This window comes from Lathyrus oleraceus, chromosome 2, assembly GCF_024323335.1.
Source record: "Lathyrus oleraceus cultivar Zhongwan6 chromosome 2, CAAS_Psat_ZW6_1.0, whole genome shotgun sequence".
In the NCBI taxonomy this organism is placed as follows: domain Eukaryota; kingdom Viridiplantae; phylum Streptophyta; class Magnoliopsida; order Fabales; family Fabaceae; genus Lathyrus; species Lathyrus oleraceus.
Genome location: NC_066580.1, coordinates 488,744,914 through 488,766,490, shown reverse-complemented (window position 1 = coordinate 488,766,490; position 21,577 = coordinate 488,744,914). Strand labels below are relative to the sequence as shown.

General features: G+C 33.4%; 1 protein-coding gene across 1 annotated transcript; it reads right to left on the bottom strand.

The window, feature by feature from the left end:
- Positions 1–19,355: 19,355 nt before the first annotated feature.
- Positions 19,356–21,447, bottom strand: LOC127120843 (butanoate--CoA ligase AAE1). The gene is made up of 2 exons (XM_051051408.1): positions 21,101–21,447; positions 19,356–20,930 (listed from the first exon to the last, which is right to left on the bottom strand). Exons 1-2 carry the CDS (start codon positions 21,302–21,304, stop codon positions 19,467–19,469), a joined length of 1,668 nt encoding a protein of 555 aa, XP_050907365.1. The 5' UTR covers positions 21,305–21,447; the 3' UTR covers positions 19,356–19,466.
- Between the last annotated feature and the right edge of the window lie 130 nt (positions 21,448–21,577).

Sequence of the window (21,577 nt, the reverse complement as noted above, 5' to 3'; positions counted from 1 at the left end):
GGTATGTCCAACAACTATATCACCTATATGTTGTCATGATGCTGAATGCAAATAATCTATTTCTTGCTAAGGATAATTTAAATTTTATGTCCTGTGACTCAACAATAGCTTCATGTTAATGTTGTACTTCCATCTCAACTTGTCTTTTAGATATTCAGTTCGTTTGTAATAACACTCCATATATTAGAAACTACATAATTTTAATATACTTTTATAATGGATTTGTTTTTCTTCAGCACATATTTAAAGTAGTTCATTTGACTTTTTACTATTTTCTTGCAAAAAAAGTCAATCACCCTCTATCACAACCAACACAAATTAAATCCATCTTGCCTCCTAATACAAGCAGTCTTATGAATATACTTCCTCCATGTTTCAAACGTAAGATTTTATTTCTCATTCCATTTGCATCAATGCCTAATACAATGTTAAGTTCTGCTTAATTGCTTTCATAGCAACTTATGAGTATTTTGTTACATTGGATTATTGTTAATGTTAGTGGCCCATTCATATTTCAAGTTCTTCTCATTAACTTTCAGAAATGGATGACAACACTACAGACTCAAAGAAATTCAGGTTCTTTCCATGTACATCTATGTTAAAATTATTAAACTCTACGACTGCATAATGGAACACTACCCCAACAGCATAACAATACCGGATTTATGTTGCTTTTCATTTATGTTGATATAATGTTGTTTTTCATTTATGTCAATATAATGATGCTTTTAATTTATGTTTCTTTTATATTGCTGCTACGTTTTTTGAGTCTCTGGACCATTTAAACTATATTGTTGTCTACTTTCTATAAATAAACATAGTTTATACAATAAGTTTCTTCAAAACAAATGCATGTAATTTATGTAGATTGTTATAGAGACTTACATGTTGTTGGAAATCTTCTGTCATGAGATTCATAATGTGTTTGTTTTTTCAAACCTATTTGCATTACTTCTGTTGTGTTTTCTATTCAGTAAAAGCCAAAATTTTCCAGGAAGGGGTCCATCCTTAATTTCATCATACATTTATTGTGTGTTTCATAGCCTATACAATATAATATGAGTTTGGTTTTAATGGGTTCACTAGATAATTCAGTTCAATTCATTCATTATCAGGAAAAAAATTTATTCAAATTCGCAACACAATGTACCATATTCTACTGCAACAACATTTAAATTATATTTAAGTGATGATATCCTGATTTTTTAATTGGTTATTCAAATTCGCAGCGCCACATGTTTATTTCTCTTAGAATTGGGTCTACAAGTATTGCAACTGATATTTTTTCTGTTTTTTTTTCTCTTTTTTATAGGACATCTCAACAACATCTGTTAATTACCGATGACATCATATGGCGGAAATTTTCCAGTAAAGGGCCAAATTACGAAGATTTTGCATTCTAAAACAAAGACATTCAAAGCACCTTAAACATGATCGTACTTATACTCTCACTATACCCACCCCCAATAGAATTCCCCTTTGTAATATTACACTAGCAAAAATTTAAATTTAAAAAATACACAACCTACACAATCATGTCTTTCTAGAAGTACATCACCAAAAAAATTTAACCTTCAAAATATTGGAACAAACCTCTTCTCTAGATTCTCCAATGTTGCACCAAACCACGGAAGCGAAAACATTATTCTGTCTTACTTAACACAAAGATAATTCAGCTTTACAACAGTTAACACAATTCAACAACATTCTGCGAATCATGACATGTAAGTTTTATTTTATCCAAACTTACTTAATTAAAAGTTTTATATATTCCACATCAACTAACTATTCATTATACAGGAGTTTGGGTATACTCAATAACACTACATCATCTACTGAACTGAAACAACAACATGGTCGTCCAAAGAAAGCTCTCGGAGTTCCAAAACGAGCTTACAATCTTACACGTAACGACCTGTTGCAACCACTCCGTCCTCAGGTTTCCGACCAATCTACTATTGGTCATGAGTATGTCATCTTATCATTCATAATTTTCTACTTTTTCTATTACATGCTAATTGGTTCAAAGTTTCTACTTTTCCTAATACATGACCTATAATTTTATCTGTTAATGTGATAACGATTGTAATTTATGCATTGAAATAGTCTGACCACTGTGCAAATATCATCTTATTCATTGAGATGTCAAAGCCGTTTTGCTAACTGATTATTCTCAATAAGATCATCTATTACGACCATTTTGCAAATGTCAACATATTCTACTATTGCAACTGAGCACGATTTGTATATATCAAGTTACTTTGGTTACGGAACATCACTTATTATGGACCAACAAGTTCAGACCAAACTTTTTGAATTTTTTCATAACATATTACTTATTGTCTCATAACCCCTTCAAATGATAATTTATTATACAGTAGTCCCACAATCATAAACAACACTGCATCACCTAATGATCTGAAACGAACTAGGGGTTGCCCCAAGAAGGATTTCCGTGTTCCTGAACAAGCTTACAATCTTAAACATAACAACTCGATAGAAATGTTGAATCAATAACCACAACTTTTAAACCAACCTACTCTTATTCCTGAGTATATCATAATGCCATTTATAATAGTTTCAACACACTGCTTATTATTCGCAGAGTCCTAACTTATATTCTCAATATCGACATATATTATGACCATTTTGCGAATGTCTACATATTATACTATTGCATCTGAACACAATTTGTATATATCAAGTTACTTTGGTTATGAAACATCACTTAGTATGGACCAACAAGTTCAGACCAAACTTTCTGATTTATTTCCATTTTTTCATAACATATTACGTATTGTCTCATAACCGCTTCTAATTCTATTATATTATATAGGAGTCCCACATTCATAAACAACACCGCATCACCTCATGATCTGAAGCGAACTAGGGGTCGTCCCAAGAAGGCTTTTTGTGTTCCAAAACAAGCTTACAATCATAAACAAAACAACTCGACAGATATGCCGACTCAACAACCACAACTTTTAAACCATCCTATTGTTATTCCTGAGTATGTCATAATTTCATTTATAATAGTTTCAACATACTGTTTATTATTCACAGAGATTCCTAACTCATATTTTCAAATATTTGATAACATCTCCGATGACATTCAATCACCTATTGCATTGAATAAATCAACCACTATTTCATCCACCACCACTGCAACATACCATGTATTTATGCCTTCAATTAACCTGGATTTCGTGAGTGATGGCGAAGATGACTCCGATTATGACCCGTTCTTATGTAAGCAACACTTTGTACAATTATTGTTGGTTTTGTTTACGATTATACTACCCATTTTTTACTTAACACAGACGAAATCTAGAGATTTTATTTTCGTAAATGCATTTTTATAATATGACATCTTTTACATGGTAAATCGAGATGTTTTTTGCCATTAATGTATTCTACAATTTCATTTAATATTTTTGGTGTGTGCAAATATCATGTAGCTGATATTTTTTATTCTGATATATTTAAAATAGTGTAGTGGTAAATTTTTTGAGATTAAGCTATTGATTAACTTAACTCGCAAAGCAAGAGTCACCATCGTGCTTTTATTGTTTCCAAAGGAAAAGGAAAAAAGTATGAACAAAATCCAAAGAAGTTTTAAAATAAAACTAATAAAGAGAACAAGGGTTTGTGGGTTAGTTATGCAAAGGAAAGGTATTATCATCTTAAACATCCATGATACTCCATGAGAACCTCTTTGAAAATGTGTACATTTTGGTATGAAAAAGATGTTGTTTGTTAAAAGATTAGAGGGATGGAAAGAGAAGCATATTTTCTTTATTTTTGATTTTTGCTAAGACTTTTGAAGTCAAATGCCTACGTACCAACAAACTGCAATGGAGGATCAAAACCTCGTAGTTCATGGTAAAAGTAACGAAAGAAGTTTGTTTTGATTCACTTTTTATGGAAAAGACATTTTGTCATTTTAAGGAGAATACTCAACTAGTCACCCACAAGTATGAGTAGTTTGCATCATCATGAGAAGGGGTCCAACTTGGATAAGGATCAACAAGTATGCCACTAGCTCTCACAGATGGAAAAGAATTGTCATCAATACTATGGGGATAGGAGAATTATATCTCAACTATGGAAACAACTCATGTCTAATACCTTGAGAAATTTTTTTAAAAAGAAAATGACACAAAAATGGTTTAAATGAGTTATGCATTTTTTAATATTTTGAAATTGGTCTAAGTATGCTTAAGAACATAGATAACCCCTTTCAAATAAACAAAATAGGAGTAATACTAACAAAATTAACAAGAACATTTCTCCCTAAGTAATTTGCGTAACTCACAAACCCATTCATGCAATTCTTCAAAAACTTTTCCTTTGAAAAATAACCGAAATAGAAAATGAAATTAAAAGCATAATCTAAAAAAAATATAAAATAAAGACTCAAAAGGAAGTTACCATTATCAATATTAACCATAAACCGAATATGTTTACGATTTTATGTCATCGATTCGGATCGAAACATAATCCAACGGAACCAAATGTTATTGCAAACAGATACATTCTAATCAAGCTATTAATAACTTTAAAAAAATAAAAAGTCCATTACAATCAATATTAACCATACAATAAAGCTATTAACACATTCAAGTTATTAACAACATTCAATTCAAGCTATTAACACAATCATATTCAATCAACATTAAACACTCAGTAAATTCATTGCAATCAATATTAACCATCCAATAAGCAAGCTAATATACAAGAGACAACACAAATACAATGCCACAAAATGAAATCAAAACTAGAACTTATTCACTGCAAGGTTTTGTACAAACCAAAACTCAAACCAAAAATTACTGTGTGTAGAGTGTGATGTAAACGAAGATAACAACTTTGTCGAAAAGTTGTGGTGGAGAGCGGATCGCGATGGGTGTTGCGTTGTTGGGTTGTATAACCGTGTTGATGTTGTAGTGAGTGTGAGCGAAAAAATTGCGTTGTTACGAATCTAAATTGATGTTGCTGAGAGAGAAGGTTTATACGCGTTGTTAATTTTCCAATGCCCTCTCTCCATCGGTTGGTTGATGAGAGAGAATTAGTGGGTCGCCTCTTTTTTTCAATTGCAATGCCAACTCATTTTTGTCATGTTCAAATTTTAGTGACTATGTGGTGAGGACAATGGAGGATCCAATGCAAATGTTTTGTCATTTTTTTTTATTTTGAATACTATATAGGAGTTAGCAACTAAAATTAAAAATAAAATCAACCCTTTTTTTAAAATAAGCTCAAACTAATTATTGTATTAATTCTAATTAGCTTAAATGATTATTTTTATAAAAAAACAAAAATAAAAGGATAAAAGATGAATAAAAGTCGGATATGAAAATGCTGGAAAAAAATAAATGGATGCACTTAAAATAATAAGCGCGAGATAAATCTTTCGGAGAAATGCAACATTTGATTTAATTTTGAAATAAATTTTGATTGGTAAAAAGGCTCAGGATGATCAAAATGAAACTGAAAAAAATCGTCGAAAAATAAAACTAACATACTAGATTAAACTACGTGAACTGTAAATTAATAATACTGATATTTGTAAGCTTGAAAACTTTTTACCCGCTGATTTTGCATGTACTTGAGAAATGATTCAACTGGCGTGTCTGTATATTAAAAAATTTATTCTGGCTAACATTTTAGGTGTTATTCAAAATAAAATGCATGTTATGTTATACAATTGATGCAAATTGAAAATAAAATCGAATGTATGAAATTTTTTAAAATGCCCGGACAAAATTGGGGTATGACACTATTATTGCTGTCAAAATAATATGTTCCCTGCAATATTATATTATGTTGCTTTTCTTTTGTGTTACTCTTATGTTGCTATTCATTTATGTTGTTCTTACGTTGCTTTTCATTTATGTTTCTTTTATGTTGCTTTTCTTTCTGAACCATTAAATCTATAGTTTTCTAAAATGCAATCCTATTATAACATTTTTGAACTCTACTTCCTATAAAAAATGTTTATGAACAATGGCATAACAACATGCTTTTCTATGTCAGTAGAGCAAGATACATAATATCAAACATCTTTAAATAAAAAGTTTGACCTCGTATTCATGCTTTTCTAAAACCATCACACATAATTATTTTCACTATTACGACAATTATAGTTTTTTGTAGTTTCATCTTTCTTCATTCATTCATTTGTATAGGATAATCTTTGAACTATGGTTTGATTATTCTTGTTCTGCAACTATAATTACGTATTGTTGCTTTTGTAATGACCTGATTAACATATTATAACTTGTAAGTACAAAATCACTGTGTCAATACTTTTTGGTTCATATGACACGACTTCTGCTGCACATCCATTCGTCGCAAGTCTGCTACTACGACTGTAGCTATTTGGTTCAAGCTCAAGATTTGACTACCTTTGTACCATAAAGCATTATATCCAGTTGTTCCATGTAACTTTTCCTTTCCGTTGATACATGTGTATTATTTGTCTCATGTCCTGCTGAATATAACTCTATTTTATAATGATGATGAATATAAATTTTCCTTTCCCTTTGACATTCACAACTTTATGGTATGCCCAACAACTATACCACATCAATGTTGTCATGATGCTGAATGCAAGTAATTTATTTCTTGCTAAGGCTAATTTAAATTTTATGTCCTGTGACTCAACAATAGCTTCAGGTTAATCTTGTACTTCCATCTCAGCTTGTCTTTTAGATATTCAGTTTGTTTGTAATAGCACTCCCATATATTAGAAACTACATAATTTTAATATAATTTTATAATGGATTTGTTTTTCTTCAGCACATATTTAAAGTAGTTCATTTGACTTTTTACTATTTTCTTGCAAAAAAAGTCAATCACCCTCTATCATAACGAGCACGAATTAAATCCATCTTGCCTCCTAATACAAACAATCTTATGAATATACTTCCTCCAAGTTTCAAACGTAAGAATTTATTTCTCATTCCATGTGCATCAATGCCTAACACAATGTTAAGTTCTGCTTAATTGCTTTCATAGTAACTTATGAATATTTTGTTACATTGGATTATTGTTAATGTTAGTGGCCCATTCATATTTCAAGTTCTTCTCATTAACTTTCATAAATGGATGACAACACTACAAACTCAAAGCAATTCAGGTTCTTTCCATGTACATCTATGTTAAAATTATTAAACTCTACGACTGCATAATGGAATACTACCCCAACAGCATAACAGTACCAAATTTATGTTGCTTTTCATTTATGTTGATATAATGTTGTTTTTCATTTATGTTGTTGTAATGATGCTTTTAATTTATGTTTCTTTTATATTGTTGTTATGTTTCTTGAGTCTATGGACCATTTTTGTCTACTTCCTATAAATAAACATAGTTTATATAATAAGTTTCTTTGAAACAAATGCATGTAATTTATGTAGATTGCTATAGAGACTTACATGTTGTTGGAAATCTTTTGTCATGGGATTCATAATGTGTTTGTTTTTTCAAACCTATTTGCATTACTTCTGTTGTGTTTTCTATTCAGTAAAAGCCACAGTTTTCCAGGAAGGGGTCCATCCTTAATTTCATCATACATTTGTTGTGTCTTTCGTAGACTACACAATATAATATGAGTTTGGTTTTAATGGGTTCACTAGATAATTCAATTCTATTCATTCATTATGAGTAAAATTGGTTTTTCAAATTCGCAGCACAATGTATCATATTCTACGGCAGCAACATTTGAATTATATTTAAGTGATGATATCCTGATTTTTTAATTGGTTATTCAAATTCACAGCGCCACATGTTTATTTCTCTTAGAATTGGGTCTACAAGTATTGCAACTGATGTTTTTTCTGATTTTTTTATAGGACATCTCAACAACATCTGTTAATTATCGATGACATCATGTGGCAGAAATTTTCCAATAAAAGGCCAAATTACGAAGATTTTGCATTCTAAAACAAAGACATTCAAAGCACCTTAAACATGATCATACTTCTCCTCTCACTATACCCACCCCCAATAGAATTCCCCTTTGTAATATTACACTAGCATCTTCGAACCAACAACTAATCAAAAGAATTGTGTCGGACAAACAAAGGATTAATGCCATTTTAAAAAATACACAACCTACACAATCATGTCTTTCTATACCAAAATTTTTTAACCTTCAAAATATTGGAACAAACCTCTTCTCTAGATTCTCCAATGTTGCACCAAACCACGGAAGCGAAAACATTATTTTGTCTTACTTAACACAAAGACAATTCAACTTTACAACAGTTAACACAATTCAGCAGCATTCTATGAATCATGACATGTAAGTTTTATTTTATCCAAACTTACTTAATTAAAAGTTTTATATATTCCACATCAACTAATTATTCATTATACAGGAGTTTGGGTATACTCAATAACACTACACTATCTACTGAACTGAAACAACAACATGGTCGTCCAAAGAAGGCTCTTGGAGTTCCAAAATGAGCTTACAATCTTACACACAATGACCTGTCGCAACCACTTCGTCCTCAAGTTTCCTACCAATCTACTATTGGTCATAAGTATGTCATCTTATCATTCATAATTTTCTACTTTTCCTATTACATGCCAATTGGTTCAAAGTTTCTACTTTTCCTAATACATGACCTATAATTTTATCTGTTAATGTAATAACGATTGCAATTTATGCATTGAAATAGTCTGACCATTGTGCAAATATCATCTTATTCATTGAGATGTCAAAGCCGTTTTGCTAACTGATTATTCTCAATAACATCATCTATTACTTCCATTTTGCAAATGTCAACATATTATACTATTGCAACTGAACACAATTTGTATATATCAAGTTACTTTGGTTACAAAACATCACTTATTATGGACCAACAAGTTCAAACCAAACTTTCTAACTTTTTTCAATTTTTTCATAACATATTACGATTATACTAACCAATTTTTACTTAACACAGACGAAATCTAGAGATTTGATTTTCCTACATGCATTTTTATAATATGACATCTATTACATGGTAAATTGAGATGTTTTCTGCCATTAATATATTCTACAATTTCATTTAATATTTTTGGTATGTGCAAATACCATGTAGCCGTTATTTTTGGTTCCTATATATGTAAAATAGTGTAGCGGTAATTTTTTTGAGATTAAGCTATTGATTCACTTAACTCGCAAAGCAAGAGTCACCAGTGTGCTTTTATTGTTTCCAAAGAAAAAGAGAAAAAGTACGAACAAAACCCAAAAAAGTTTTAAAATAAAACTAATAAAGAGAACAAGGGTTCGGATGTTAGTTATGCAAAGGGAAGGTATTAACATCCTAAACATCCATGATATTTGTCGTACCCAAAAATTTGCCCTCCCATTTTCTTCTTTGACTGGAGATTCATCTGCTCACATTCACATTTCATTCATATGCATCATAATGTAATCTCATAAATTCAAAGCTTTTAGTTAGTCCCAAATAGGGTTTTGTTGGAGGATTGAAGAATTGCTCACCACATGGAATACAAACCCTAATTCACGTCTCTTAGTTGACTGAGGTCAACTGTTGACTTTCTGGTCAACCAGTTGACCAAACTCAACCATTCCCATTATGATCCTTTTAAACCTAACTTGTCTTATTGGCACACCATTGCCATATCATTTTAACAATAAGCAATATTCATGTTTTATGTAGCTGGTAGCATTGACATTGTTTCTTTCCATTGATTTTATTCCATTTGCATTAACCAAACCATAGAGAACTGAGGTTCCAAAAGCACTTAATTCAATTCAAATTCTCATGCTCGTTCCATTTATATTTTGCATTCAATTAACATTTTCAAGCTTGTAAAAACATTTTGTTTGACTTTGCAAAAGTTCTAACATTAATCATCCCGAGCCCATTTTCGATTTAATTTTGGAGCATTTCTATTCAAATAACTTTAGTTGGCTTTCAAAAATTATTCCAAATGGACATTTGAAACAATTTCAATTAACCCTTTTAAAAATCCAATCATTTAGTTTTTAAAACACATTACAAAATTAACTTTGCCAGTTCTATTTCAAATAAATATATTTCAATCTATTAACCTTTAAATTTATTCCATTAACTTCTTAAAATTTGAAAAAAAACAATTTTCAACTTATTATAAGTCCATCATAACTTAACATTTAAAAATCATTTGAATGTAAACATAAATCAATTTCCAATTAACATTAACTTTCAAAAGTAGCGATCCAATCCACCAATCCACAACATTAACAATTCTATTCTATTTCCATAAATCCATTCACAATGTCAATTACAACCCATGTTTACAAATAATTTTTCCATAACATACATCAATGTAATTAAAAAAAAAGAGAATCCACTTCCATAGAAAACAAGCCCCACAATCCAAAGTGATGTTGCATTTACATTCAAACCTCCAAAACCTATTGTCAAGAATCCCTGTGAAGTGATACGCCTTGTTAATACGATTTCGGGCGGGTCATTGTCATTCCAAGATTAGTTTCATAACCTATTGTCGAGAATCAAATAAAGAAATCATTCAGCATGATCATTACCACTATTTTAATGAAGATATATTCATAATATTCATAACCAGATTTATGTTAATAGAGTTTTAATTGAGGCCTTATTTTGCTAACAACTTTTTAACAGAATCAGAACAATACCTCACTACACAAGCTTGCAAACAGAAAGAATGCACTTCAGAGAATTCAAACTCACTCACCAATTGAATTTGAATTTGAAAACTGATCTAATAACAAAGTTTTGATTTATTACTAACATAGCATTTCCGGTCAAATTGAATTTGCTAACATGATCATTTTTTTGGTAAGGGAATTTCAAGACCATATGGATCAAAGTTTATAATAGAATTTCTAACAGATTTGCAACTAACCATCAATTAAATTGAAATTAACAACTAACACAGTCAATACAAAATGAATTAAATACCAAATTCATCACAATTTCAATTTGATTTTCATTTAGAAACTAACTACTAACAGAATTCTGCATCTCATGGTAATTTGAATCAAATTTCAATGTTAATTTAACTTACATTTCTAACAGAATGAGAAGAGAGAGTTCTATAAATAGTGCTCACTTGTTTCTTCACCATTCGATTTCGATTTGGGCCTAAGTCCCAAACTGTTATTATCACCCCCAAGCGGATTCGGTACTCCCAGGTTCTTACTCCCACTTCCTTTGGACCTAGTTGTTGGCTGGAATTGGGCTTAAGGCCCAGACGGGCTCCTATCTGCACCTCCAGGTAAGATTCACACCCCCTCCGATTCATCAATACAGCCTCGGGCCTTGAATCAGGCCCAAGCACTTTTTTTGCTTTCTAGCCAAACAAACCATACTCTTGGGCTAAAATCATTGGTGAACCCATTTCTTTTATTTTTTTAATTAATTTCTAATAATTATTGTGTTTAGGATTAATTGTGATTGGTTATGAATTTTCTATGTAGATTAATTAAGGTTTTCATGTTTAGAATAATTAGGATTTAAGTCTTAATTTTTAGGATTTTTATTAGTTGTAAATTTTAGGATAATTGAAATTGGAATTTTAGAATTAAATTTCTAAGAGTTGATTAAATTTTTTAGTTAATTAGACTAACTAAGTTTGTAAAATTTTAGAATGCTAATTAGTGATAATCAAATTTTAATATAATTAGGTATTTAGCTCTTGATTAAAGGTTGTTTATTAGATTTTTTTTTCTAATTAATTCATTTTTAGCATATTGACCATTTTGCCCTTAGGGCCTAAAAATCTTGATTTTAATGCATGTCCCTTTAGCTTAGGTTTTAATCAGATTTGTTTGATTTCAACGTAGCTGATTAATTCAATATATCATTATTATACATAATTCAACTTATTTTAATCCCATCAATTAAATGTTGACCAAAGGTCACTTTGGTCAACCAAATCCTTTGTAACTGTGTTGTAAGCCCCCAAGCCCATTTCAAGTGATCAAAAGACCCTTGATCACTTGATATGGCAAGTTCATCATGCTCAAGCTATTGTAGATATGCTAAATCTCAGGAACCCAATACCTCAAGGTTCAAATACAAGATCAAGACTTCAAAGTCAACATCAAATCAAGCATAGCTAGCAAAGTGGACTACAGTCTCAAGCACATCAAAGGTATCAACACTTGACAAGTGTGATTCAAATTGTGAGCTATAATCCTTAAGCAATGAGGAATTATGAGAAGGAGTTTCTCCCATCCTTGTCTAGAGTGACTTTGCGTACGGGGCATAGGCCCTAGCTATGCAAAGCATTCACCCCCATTCACAGGCTTTAGCACAACTCATATCAAATAATTGTCAAGCCTTCTCAATACAACAAACAGCATGGAATCATCAAGACCAACAATCGAGATCAAGCTCAATAATCATAAGCCTCTATCAACACTTGTCAATCATAATTTAAAGTATGTGGCACGAGCCTTAAGCAATAGAGAAGAGATGAGACTGAAGAATTCCTACTCTTATTCTGAATATCCTTGGGTGCGGGACGTTTGGCTCGTGGCTCATCGTATTCACCTCTATTCATAGACTTTAGCATAATTTGAATTACATGATATTCAAGTCTTCCTCTATAATAAATGGCACTACATCAATAAGATCAACACGAGAGATATCTTGTCAGTAATTTGTTAATTTTGATTCAAGTTGCAAGCTACGAGCCTTAAATAATAAGGAATGATGAGATGGAGTTTCTCCTATCCTTGTCTAGAGTGACTTTGCATACGGGGCATATGCCCTAGATATTCAAAGCACTCTCACTTATTCCTAAACTCTAGTGCAATTTGAATCATACAATTAACAAGTCTTCTTCAAGCAAACCTCAATCTTTCAACACCTCAATATTGGAGTGTCTTTTGCTATTGGCAACTTGTGGTTATACACCCTCTTCTAATCAATTCTCTGCCTTATGAGGTTTTAGACCTTGGCAAATTCTTTGCCTTATAAGGTGATAAACCTTGGCATTGTTCTTTATCTTGAGAGTCATGGACTCTGGCATATGTGTTCTTTACCTTGTGAGTTGTTAAACCTTGGTTATTCACTTCAATTCTTCGCCCTGAGAGTCATGGACTCTGGCATTTGGCAAATTCTTTGCCTTGTAAGGTGTTAAACCTTGGCATCATTCTTTTCCTTGTGAGGTGTTAAACCTTGGTGTAAGACCCCAATTTTGACCCTAAGATCCCTCATGTTATCTCATCATATGCATTGGCTTTGGGATCACACCTTGGCAACCTCCTTACCCCTATTCATTGGGTTTGCATTGGGAAATGTCACCAAGCACATTTGATTGTATCATACTTTGTTTTTCATTATTTACTAACCAAAATACCAAAATATGTCAATGTATAGTTTACTTCTTTTGTAGGTAGTGTGTGTGTTCACCAAGGCCTCATTAAGCTCATATCTAGGGTTTAAGACCCTCAGTGCAAGGAGACTAATCAAGAGATGCTTCACATTTACTCTAGACATCATATATGGATCCCCATGATCTCCATTTATCATTTTGATCAAGTATTCATCAAGAGTTTGAAGCTTGTTTGCCTTGGGAGTCCTAAATAATATGGGTATCTTATGTGACTTCCTCAACAAGTTTCTTCATCATCTGATCAAATATTTCAAGTGATACTTCATTATTACATCATATTATACATATATGATCCTCCATGAGTCCCATAGATCAAGAGAATTTCAAGTTTGCAAGTTGGTTCATGGTGGTTGACTGGAGAAAGTCAACTAGTCAAAATTGGGGTTCACTAGACCCTATCTTCTACAATTTTTGTCATATGAAAATTATTCCAAGCGAAACGTTACTCCTTATGACATTCCGAACAACTTTCATGTTAAGGTCAAGAGCTAGTTTTTCTTGGAAAGTCATTTTTTATGGTGAAAGATTATAGGTCATTTTGTCTGAACCCTAGTTAGGAGGTCAACTTCCAAGGACCATAACTTGCTCAATTTTTATAAGATGAAGGCCATTCAAGTTTCATGATTAAACTCAAGGTGTCATCTCCTAATTTGATTCTTGGAAGAAATTCAATCTCAACTTGCAAGTGCATGTGCCAAGAGGAAACATTATAGGTCATTTTGGGGCATTGCCATTGAACAAGTGATTTTCCTCAACTTCTAAAATGCATAACTCCTTCATGCCAAATCCAAATGAGGTGAAATTTGTGACAAAATTGATTAAGTTTGAAAGAGATATAACTTTTTTAAAGGAACTTTTTCCATTTGAAGCCCATAACAAAACTTATTCAAGGGTGAAGAAGTGAACATTTGACTTGATACTTAGAAAATTTTCAAATATGTTTGATTTCCCAAACTTCCACCTCAACATTCATCATGATCCAAGCTTCAAATGAAAAAGTTTTCAACATGAAAGTTATTCCCCTTTATCTCACCTTTCCAAAAAATCCAAGATCGTCTCATTTGGCCAAGAATTGGAGGACTTACGCATGGTTTCTTCATAAGGGCTCATTTGGAGGAAATTCATGATCACATTCCAAATACCATTGCATGATCACATGACACACTTTCAGCATTGCACATGAGGAATTTTGGACCCGATTGCATCATTTCATAGGCCTATCACACGCCTATGCATCCATGCAAAGAAGATTGCTATTTTTGGCAAATTTTTGAAATGTGTAGAAAGCAATTGCCTTGCCTATAAATGAGACCCTTCATGCTCAGAATTAGGGACACCTTGCCCAAGCTTTGAACCTGCAATCCAAACCCTCACCATTAGAGGATGAAAATAAGTAATGTTAGGTTTTCTTCCCTTTCACAGTTCATAAGGAGTCTTCTCTTGAATAGGTATGATAGAGATTCTATTCTGAATGTAACATGGTGTATTCACAGCTTCTGCCAGAAGTGTTTAGCCACATTAGTCTTATCGATCATGGTTCTGGCCATTTCTTGGAGAGTCCTATTCCTCCTTCCTACAACTCCATTTTGTTGTGGAGTTCTAGGACAAGAGAAATCATGGGATATTCCATTAGAGTCAAAAAGTTCTTCAAAAAGTTTGTTTTCAAATTCGCCACCATGATCACTTCTGACTCTAATAATCTTAGAGTCATATTCATTTTGCACTTTTGAACAGAAATTGGTGAACACAGAATGTGACTCATTATTGTGCCTTAAGAATTTCACCCATGTCCAATGACTGTAGTCATCAACAATGACAAGTCCATACTTCTTACCATTTATTGACGTTGTCTTAACAGGTCCAAAGAGATCAATGTGTAGAAGTTCCAGAGGTCTAAAGGTGGAAACAACATTTTTGGTTTTGAAAAGTAGTTTTAGAAAATTTCCCTTTCTGACATGCTTCACAAAGAGAATCTAAAGAAAACTTCAGCTTAGGCAGGCCTCTGACTAACTCAAGTTTATTTAGCTGAGAAATCCTCCTCAAGCTAATGTGACCCAAGCGTCCATGCCACACCCATTGCTCTTCATTAACAGACATTAAGCATTTCACGTTTTGGTTTTTCAAATCTGAAAGTTTTATTTTATAAATGTTGTTCTTTCTCTTTCTAGTGAAAAGGACTGTGCCACTTTTCTGATTTACAGCCTTGCACATTTTTTGATTAAAGATAATATCATAACCATTATCACTTAATTGACTTATGGATAACAAATTATGCATTAATCCCTCAACATAAAGAACATCGGAATTAGAGGGAAGAGATATGTTACCAACTGTTCCAAATTCTTTGATTCTTCCTTTCTGATTTCCTCTAAAGCCTATGAAACCAGCATCTTTAAGTTCTAGGTCTTGGAACATATGCTTTCTTCCCGTCATGTGTCGCGAGCATCCGGAGTCCAGGTACCATGACTAGTGTTTTAACTCTGCTGCATAGGATATATGCAACATACACTATTTTATCTTTTGATACCCAGAATCTTTTGGGTCCTTTAGGATTAGTTTTTCCAGAGTTTATGAAAACTTTGGGTTTTGTAGCGTTACTGAACTTTTGTGTCTATGTTGGTATATAATGGTAAGAAAAAGGAGATTTTGGTTTGTTTTCTATAGAAGGTTTCTGATCATCGTCATCAGAGTTATAACCTATTCCTCTTTTTCTATTATGACTTGCACCATAGATCATAGAAGCCATTATGCTTCTATCTAGGTTGTTGTTCATAAATTTCTGAAAGGCTTTATCATATTTGTATATGATAGTTTCAGAAGTAGATGGAGCTTTAGAAAGAGTTTCCTCAAGTTTTGAACATTTCTTAGTTAAAAAATATTTTTCTCTTTCAAGAATAAAATTATGGGTAATGCTAACTTGTGCCCTAGGGGCACAAGTTAAGAAACCCACTTATAGAAAGTTTGCATTGAAAAAATCAATAAAAAATTTAATTATATATTTTTATTAAAATCAATACAAAATTTCCAAAATATTATTTCTATGTTTAGTTCTTAACTTGTTCCTTAGGGTAACAAGTTAACATTACCCTAAAATTATTTTCTTTGAGTTCAGAAACTTCTTTCTCAAGCTTGTCACACTCTTCAATAATCTCTCCATTAACCTTTTTTTGTTCTTAAATTTCAGTCGAAGCTTCTGATACAAGCTCAGAGATTCTGACTAACATGATTCAAGATCAGAACGAGAAAAGTTAGAGAATACCTCTTCAGAGTCAGACTCTGTTTCAGATGAACTTCCAGAGGTAGTGGCCATGAATGCTACGTTTGCATGCTCCTCTTCAGAATCAGATTTTGGAGCTTCAAATTCAGAGTTGTCCCATGTTGCCATGAGTACTTTCTTATTTGCTTTGAATGAGTTCTTCTTGAAGCTTTCTTTTCTGGAGCTATCCTTGTTTAGCTTTAGACAGTCATTTCTATAGCGTTCAGGCTCTTTGCATTCATAACACGTTACTTCCTTGTTGGGTTTGCCTCTGGAGGTTGAATCTGGATGATCTCCCTTCTGTCTGGGCCTTCGGAAGTTATTCTGTCTCTTTCTCCAAAGTTGTTTTATTTTTCTGGAAAGAAGAGATAATTCTTATACATCGTCAGAATCTTCATTCTCAGAGTCATCAGCTTCTTCCTCTTCAGTTTGAAAGGCTTTGTTTCTTTCTGGCTTTCTTCTTTCTAGTCTTGACTTTAGAGAAACATATTTGTTCTTCTTCTAAGGTTCATCTTCTTCTATCTCTATTTCATGACTTCTAAGAGAGTTGATTAGTACTTCAAGACTTATGATGTTCAGATCCTTGGACAACTTCAGAGTAGTAACCATAGGTCTCCACTTCAACGACTTCATCATCTTCCATTCAGAAGGCTTCATACTTCTGGATTAATGTCAGAGCCTTAGTATCTTTAACTTGGTTGTTGTTCTTGTGCGTCATTTTCAAGGAGTCAAAAATATCTTTGGTTGTTTCCCTATTGGTTATCTTCTCGTACTCGTCGTAGGAGATAGCGTTTAACAAAATGGTTCTAGCTTTATGGTGATTCTTGAAATCACGCTTCTGATCGTCACTCATTCTGCTTCTTGGAATAGGAATACCAATTGCAGAGATGGGTAGCTCATAACCATTTGTAGTCATATCCCAAAGATCATCGTAGCCTAGGAAGAAACTCTCAATTTTGTCCTTCCAGTAGTCAAGTTTTTCTCCATAAAAAACTGGAGGTTTTGCGTTGTAGCTATCTCTTTCGTTTGTGTTGGCCATGAAGTTTTTCTCACCATGAGTCTCTCTACACGGTTAAGTGTTTGATTCAAAAATCAATAACAGAGTCAGAACTCTGATACCAATTGAAGGTAGAGAAAAACAAGAAAAGGGGGTTTGAATTGTTTTCACAGGAATTAATAGATTTTTGCAAAAACACGCGCAAAGAAGAAATAATAACAACACAAACGATTTATCCTGGTTCGCTTGAAAATCAAAGCTACTCCAGTCCACCCGGCCAAGGTGATTTCGCCTTCCACAAGGATTTAATCCACTAATCTCAACATATTACAAAGTTCGTCTAAGGGTTCAACAACCTTTTAGCCCTCTCAAGCCTACTGAACTAAACAAGTCACTTGAGGAATCAAAACAATTACAAGAATTACGAAGTGTTTCGCTAGATGCTTCTAGATAAGCAATATAGACGCATTTTAAGAACAATGAAAGATAACCATACAATATTGAGCAGCAACTCTTGTATGGAAACTTTTTCTTACAACAACAGTGGTGAAGAAATAATCAGAGTATGCAGAGCTTGAGTTGTTCTTCGTAAGAGTGGTGAAAAAGTTGTATGATAAAATTGTTGTATCAAAGTTGTTGTTTTGGCATGTTGTGAAGAGGCCCTTATATAGCACTTGAGATAATATTTTTGGGGAAAATCAATAAAGATTTTGTGCCAGCTGTGGGAGACAAATGTAGTAAATTTCTTATCCTTTCCATAGAGACTAGGAGCATAATCAAATGTTTCCTTAAAAAGGATTATACTACAATATGAATGCTTCCGGCTCAAGTTTCTGGCCAGGTGACATCTTATGGTGTGTTTCTGAGCATGTGTCAGAGTAAGGTGAGCATGATCAGAGTTTTCAGAGTTAGAGTCTTCAGATATCTCTTTGCAGAGTCTTAAGATAATGTTCTCAGAATCAGATCATCAGAGCTTGAACTTCAGAGTTAGATTCTTCAGGTGATTGCTCCTCATATGCATTATGTTCTGAGTCAGATGTGATTTCTCTTTGTGTTGGATTAGTGCTTCTGGACTACTTCAGATGCCAAATATTAGTTTCTTAAGAATCAGAAAGTGACTTATCAGAGTCATTTCAACTTAGAATCCTGCTCACTTAAGAAAATTGTTAAGGTACCAAATTATTTCACTCTTTGTTATTATCAAAACTCAGAGATACATTGCAGAATCAAAATCTTGTTCTAACACATTTGTTATAAAAGCACCAATAATAGCACTTGAAATCACTTTCACTTCTTCATCTAATGCAGAAATTTGTATCATTCATTTCTACACCAATAATAGCAGATTTTGAAGTGTTTGGATCTTCTTAAATAGAAAGAGTTGTAATTTTTTAGTTTAAACACGATTTTTACACTTAATTTTATAGTTTAATTCATTTTTACTTGAATGCATCTAAGTAGAAATCACTTTATCTTCGATTCACTTTTAAACAGACTCAATTTTACAAAATCAATTAATTCAAAATTAATTTTTGTCACCGCAGAATCAATCATACAGTTAGATTATTTGGATTTGTTATGCGAATAATTTTAATTTTGAAACCTGCCCATCCAAGTACAAGTCTTCAAAATAGAATCAGAGTTTGTTTATTGTTTTTTACTGAGTTCCACAAGTTGAACTTTACAGAGAAAAGAAAGAGTTTCAAGTCATTTCCAATTGAAGTTTTCTTTATTCAAATAAACAAATCTTACATACAGACGAAAAGTACTAACATTAAATCACAACATGACGTTGAAGATATTATTACATTCAATGCATTACAATCTGCTATTGTTCTTTTTCTTAGACAAGCTTCCCATGGCCTTTGCTTTCTCCTTCAATATAAATTTCTGTGTCTTGCCAGTTGATGTCTTTGGCAGATCAGAAAACACGACAGTTCGAGGAGCCATAAAATGAGGCAAACGCTCCCGACAAAATTGTATTATCTCTTCTTCTGTTGCATTGTACCCTTCCTTTAGCTTCACGAATGCACACGGTGTCTCTCCCCAATATTCATCGGGTCTCCCCACAACAGCAGCATCAACCACTGCTGGATGACTATAAATCACACCTTCCAGCTCAATTGTGCTAATGTTTTCTCCCCCAGAGATAATAATATCCTTCGACCGATCCTTAAGTTCTACGTAACCGTCGGAGTGCTTTACTCCCAAGTCACCGGACCTAAACCACCCACCTTTAAACGCCTCTTGTGTTGCTTTCAAATCCTTGAAATATCCATTCATCACAGTGTTTCCTCTAAACATCACCTCACCGATGGTTTTTGCATCTGCCGGTACACTCTTCATTGTGACAGGATCTTTTATGTCAAGTCCTTCAAGTCCAACATGCTGTACTCCTTGACGCGCCTTCATTTTGGCCTGCGCGTCTCGAGACAGGCCACCCCATTCTGCTTTCCACGTGCAAATTGACGCAGGACCATAAGTTTCTGTCAAACCATATGAATGAACTAAATCAAATCCTAGCTCTTCCATTCTAAAAAACACAGCCGGTGGCGGTGGAGCACCGCCTGTCATCATTGTCACCTTCCTCGGAAGTGGTTTTCTGATTTCGGGCGGCGAATTTACTATCATGTTCAGAACTGTTGGCGCACCCGCCATGTGGGTTACTTTGTGCTTAAAAACATTGTCAAATATCCCTTCCCCAGTTACATTTCTTTGGCAGACATTGGTGCCACCTTGAGCAGCAATACTCCAAGGTAAACACCATCCATTGCAATGAAACATGGGAACACACCACAAATACACCGGCTTAGACGTCATATCGTTGAGAAGAATCGTAGATAACGCATTAAGATAGGCACCCCGATGGCTATATACCACACCTTTAGGACTTGATGTGGTTCCAGAAGTGTAATTCAATGAAATCGGATCGCATTCATCCTTTGGTCTTTTCACTTCAAAATCAAGTTTCCCTTGAGCTATAAGATTCTCATATATCAATATTCCTGGAGAGACTGAACTGTTGTTATGAGCCTCAGACTCCAAAATTAAGACCAAAATAGGAAGCTTGGAGGTTGATTTTGACAGGATTTGAAGTGCTCCCTTAGCAATATCAAGTAACTCATGATCAACAAAAAGGACTTTGGCATCAGAATGCTTTAACAGTACCGAAACCATGGATGAATCGTGACGAGTATTCAGTGTACATAGAATAGCCCCCGACATTGGAACACCAAAATGCAATTCATACATGGCTGGAATATTAGGGGCCAATACAGCAACCTACACAAACAAGTACAAACTCACAACAATCACAAATCATCAATCAACAACGAATTTCAGAACAAACCATAATCACATCCTAGTACAAAAAAAAAAAATTCAAATCCAATATCAAGATCACTAGAATTCTAGAATTAAATAGGTTTTGGAATAAACAAAAAGGAACTAACCACGTCACGAGGAGAAACGCCGAGTTGAGAAATGGAAGAAGCGAGTTTGATGCATCGTTGATGAGTCTGAGACCATGTGTAGGTGACATCACCGTAGGCGATTGAGAGGTTGTTATGGTAAACAACGGCGGAGCGCTCCAAGAAGCTGATTGGAGTGAGAGGAACGTAGTTTGCTTTGCACTGGATGGTACCCTCCATCGTCATCTTCCAACTGTTTGATGTTTTGTCTCAGAGAAATGATGTGTATGAAGATAAAGCCATAGATAGATACCTTATAGAGCACGGGATCACGGCATCGTGTATGGTCCTTTTGTGTGTTTGTGTGGGGTCCTTGATCGCGCTGAGCATTTTTCAATATAGAATAAAACTTAAATACCATCATTTGTACATTATTATTCAACTAAAAATTAATTATAGGGCTAATTGGTAATTTTGTTCACTAATCATTGTTACTATTAGTTTCAGATGCATTTTCCA

What these genes read in the sequence shown, in the direction of transcription:
- LOC127120843 (XM_051051408.1), bottom strand. Translation starts at nt 21,304, where the DNA reads ATGACGATGGAGGGTACCATCCAGTGCAAAGCAAACTACGTTCCTCTC. An exon ending in GCGTTTCTCCTCGTGACGTG is followed by an intron (nt 20,931 to 21,100) that starts GTTAGTTCCTTT and finishes TTGTTTGTGTAG; the next exon opens with GTTGCTGTATTGGCCCCTAA.